Source organism: Engraulis encrasicolus, unplaced genomic scaffold (genome assembly GCF_034702125.1).
Source record: "Engraulis encrasicolus isolate BLACKSEA-1 unplaced genomic scaffold, IST_EnEncr_1.0 scaffold_28_np1212, whole genome shotgun sequence".
Taxonomy (NCBI): Eukaryota; Metazoa; Chordata; class Actinopteri; order Clupeiformes; family Engraulidae; genus Engraulis; species Engraulis encrasicolus.
In genome coordinates this window covers 2,105,073-2,107,529 of record NW_026945577.1, presented here as the reverse complement: position 1 = coordinate 2,107,529, position 2,457 = coordinate 2,105,073, and the positions used below count along the sequence as shown (strand labels likewise).

Here is a 2,457-nt window from a genome sequence, read left to right as displayed (position 1 = left end):
TGTTATTGTTGTGTATGTGAACTCTGAAGAATATTTTTTAAAACACGTGTTAGTTTTTATTTTTAAGACATTTATCCCAGGGTAGGCACTGCCTACCCTGCCTACCCTGACCGCACGTCTCTGCATTGCACACTGCGAAACATGAACTCTGAAATGAAATCTAATTCTATAAACCAAGACTAAAGGACTGAAATATAAGACCTAGGACTCACTGTGTTCTCTAAAATAGTCTACATGTATTCTAACAAATATACATGTATATGTTTTTGCAGATTAAAAGTAGCCATTGAAAATTATCGTGATCAGAATAATATCCGGTGTAGAATTACTCTTGTGCTTCTTTCCTACTGCATGACTGTGTTTTTCACGTTTCATATTGTAACCTTGTGTATCCTTTTTCCTCCCTTTTATTGTCTTTATTCCCCAGGTGACACCACTCCCAAACTGACAGTGCTGCCCCCCCTGGACACCAGCGGGAGTTCGGCCACGCTCATGTGCCTGGCTAACGGAGGCTTCCCGTCCGACTGGAGTCTGAGCTGGTCTGTAGCGGGGAGCAGCAGGAGCGGGGAGACCAGTCTCTGGGCCCCACAGAAGGACGGCCTGTACAGCTGGAGCAGCACCCTGACCCTCCCTCTCCAGGAGTGGACCCAGGACGTCCCAGTGACCTGCCAGGCAACACAGGGCTCCCAGACTGTCACCAAGATCCTGAAGAAATCAGACTGCTCCTAGGCTCTGCTTTAATGTCTGCCATTATTCTGATTTAGAGTGTGTCTGATAGGGACTCTTCCTCTCTTCCTCTCTCTATGTGTGTGCAGCTCTGAGTGACTTTTAAAAATATTCTCTTTGTTAATTTTTCATATCATTTCAGAATCTGAGAAACGTACTGCTTTGAGTTTTTTTTCTGGCAATTGCTTAATAAAGACCTTTAATCAGATTTTAGACTTGCTGTTGTCATTATGTGTGTTTTTATGACAGTCTGATCATCTTATCCTTCATAATATTCAATAATATAACATGTGCATTTGCATTCATAGGATTTTATTTTAGGTTTTTATTTTACTTCAGTTCTTCAAAACAGTTCTACTTCTACATACGTACCTCCATACATCCTACACATAAGTGGTCTATCATTCTCTAAAAAGTCATGATACTGATGCCGCCTTTTTGAAATCTGGTGGGAACTCTTGAACATCTGGCAGTAGTGCTGCTCTATTCTGGGACTAGCAGACCCACTCAAGCCTGGCAATGCAAATACTAGTTTCCCCCACAGAGTGCACTGTTTCCTGGGTTACACCTACAGCCACAAACTGCCCTGAGACATCTGTGCTTAGTCACACTACAGAGTCACGCTCCAGAGGTTGCCGGTTCGACTCCCGACCCGCCAGGTTGGTGGGGGGAGTAATTAACCAGTGCTCTTCCCCATCCTCCTCCATGACTGAGGTACCCTGAGCATGGTACCGTCCCACCGCACTGCTCCCCATGGGGCGCCACTGAGGGCTGCCCCCTTGCACGGGTGAGGCATAAATGCAATTTCGTTGTGTGCAGTGTGCAGTGTTCACTTGTGTGCTGTGGAGTGCTGTGTCACAATGACAATGGGAGTTGGAGTTTCCCAATGGGCTTTTACTTTTTTTGCTTTCACTGTTATCCCAGTCTGACTACAAACTTTTTTTTCGTGTGAGTGTTGGTCTGTGAAGTATACAGGACACCTCATCATCAGTAATTCATATCAGGATCTCCAGAGTGGTATACTAAGAAGCTGGTTCAGGAGTAAACCAGGTTAAGTTAAGAGGTAAGTCATCTAATAGAAGAGCCTGGAGTCCGAGAAGAGCCTGGAGTCCTCATTTTCTTAAGAAATTTGAGGACTCCAGGCTCTTCTGTTAGATAATTTACCTCTTAACTTAACTGGGTTTACTCCTGAACCGGCTTCATAGTATAGGGCCCAGCCAGGTGTTAACCATTGATGTGCACGGAGCAACAACAGAATACAATCTACTACTATGGTATGGCCCAGTGGTGTAGTCTACTTTTTTATGGTGGGTATACTATATATTTGACCATTTTTTGAAGTGGGTATACTGTATATATTTGTGCTATTCAAAATAATGGATCAATCCATTTTAAGTGGGTATACTGAAATCCCTGAAATTTAGAAGTGGGTATACTCCGTATACCCGCGTTCTACGTAGACTACACCACTGGTATGGCCAGTGCTCTCCAATTATTTCTCCCTGAGGACCAAATTATGTCGCGCAAACAAGACTGAGGGGTAAACAAATCGCCCAACTGTATGGGCACAGATAGCACACATATATGTTTTCATTTGTTCCAACCTCACGGCAGGCCAAAGGTTTGCCGTGCCCGGGCCATATCTGTTCCACAGCCGCTATTTGGAGACCACAGCCCCTAGTCCTATAGGCCCCTCGGCCTAGTGTATAATGGCCTGTTATTCCTGATATT

The 2,457-nt window shown here is 44.4% G+C and overlaps 1 gene segment (V, D, J or C); it reads left to right on the top strand.

The window, feature by feature from the left end:
• The first annotated feature begins 433 nt into the window (after positions 1–433).
• Positions 434–878, top strand: LOC134443162 (immunoglobulin kappa constant-like). The segment is given in 1 exon segment: positions 434–878. A coding segment is annotated over 1 exon segment (237 nt).
• Positions 879–2,457: the final 1,579 nt, after the last annotated feature.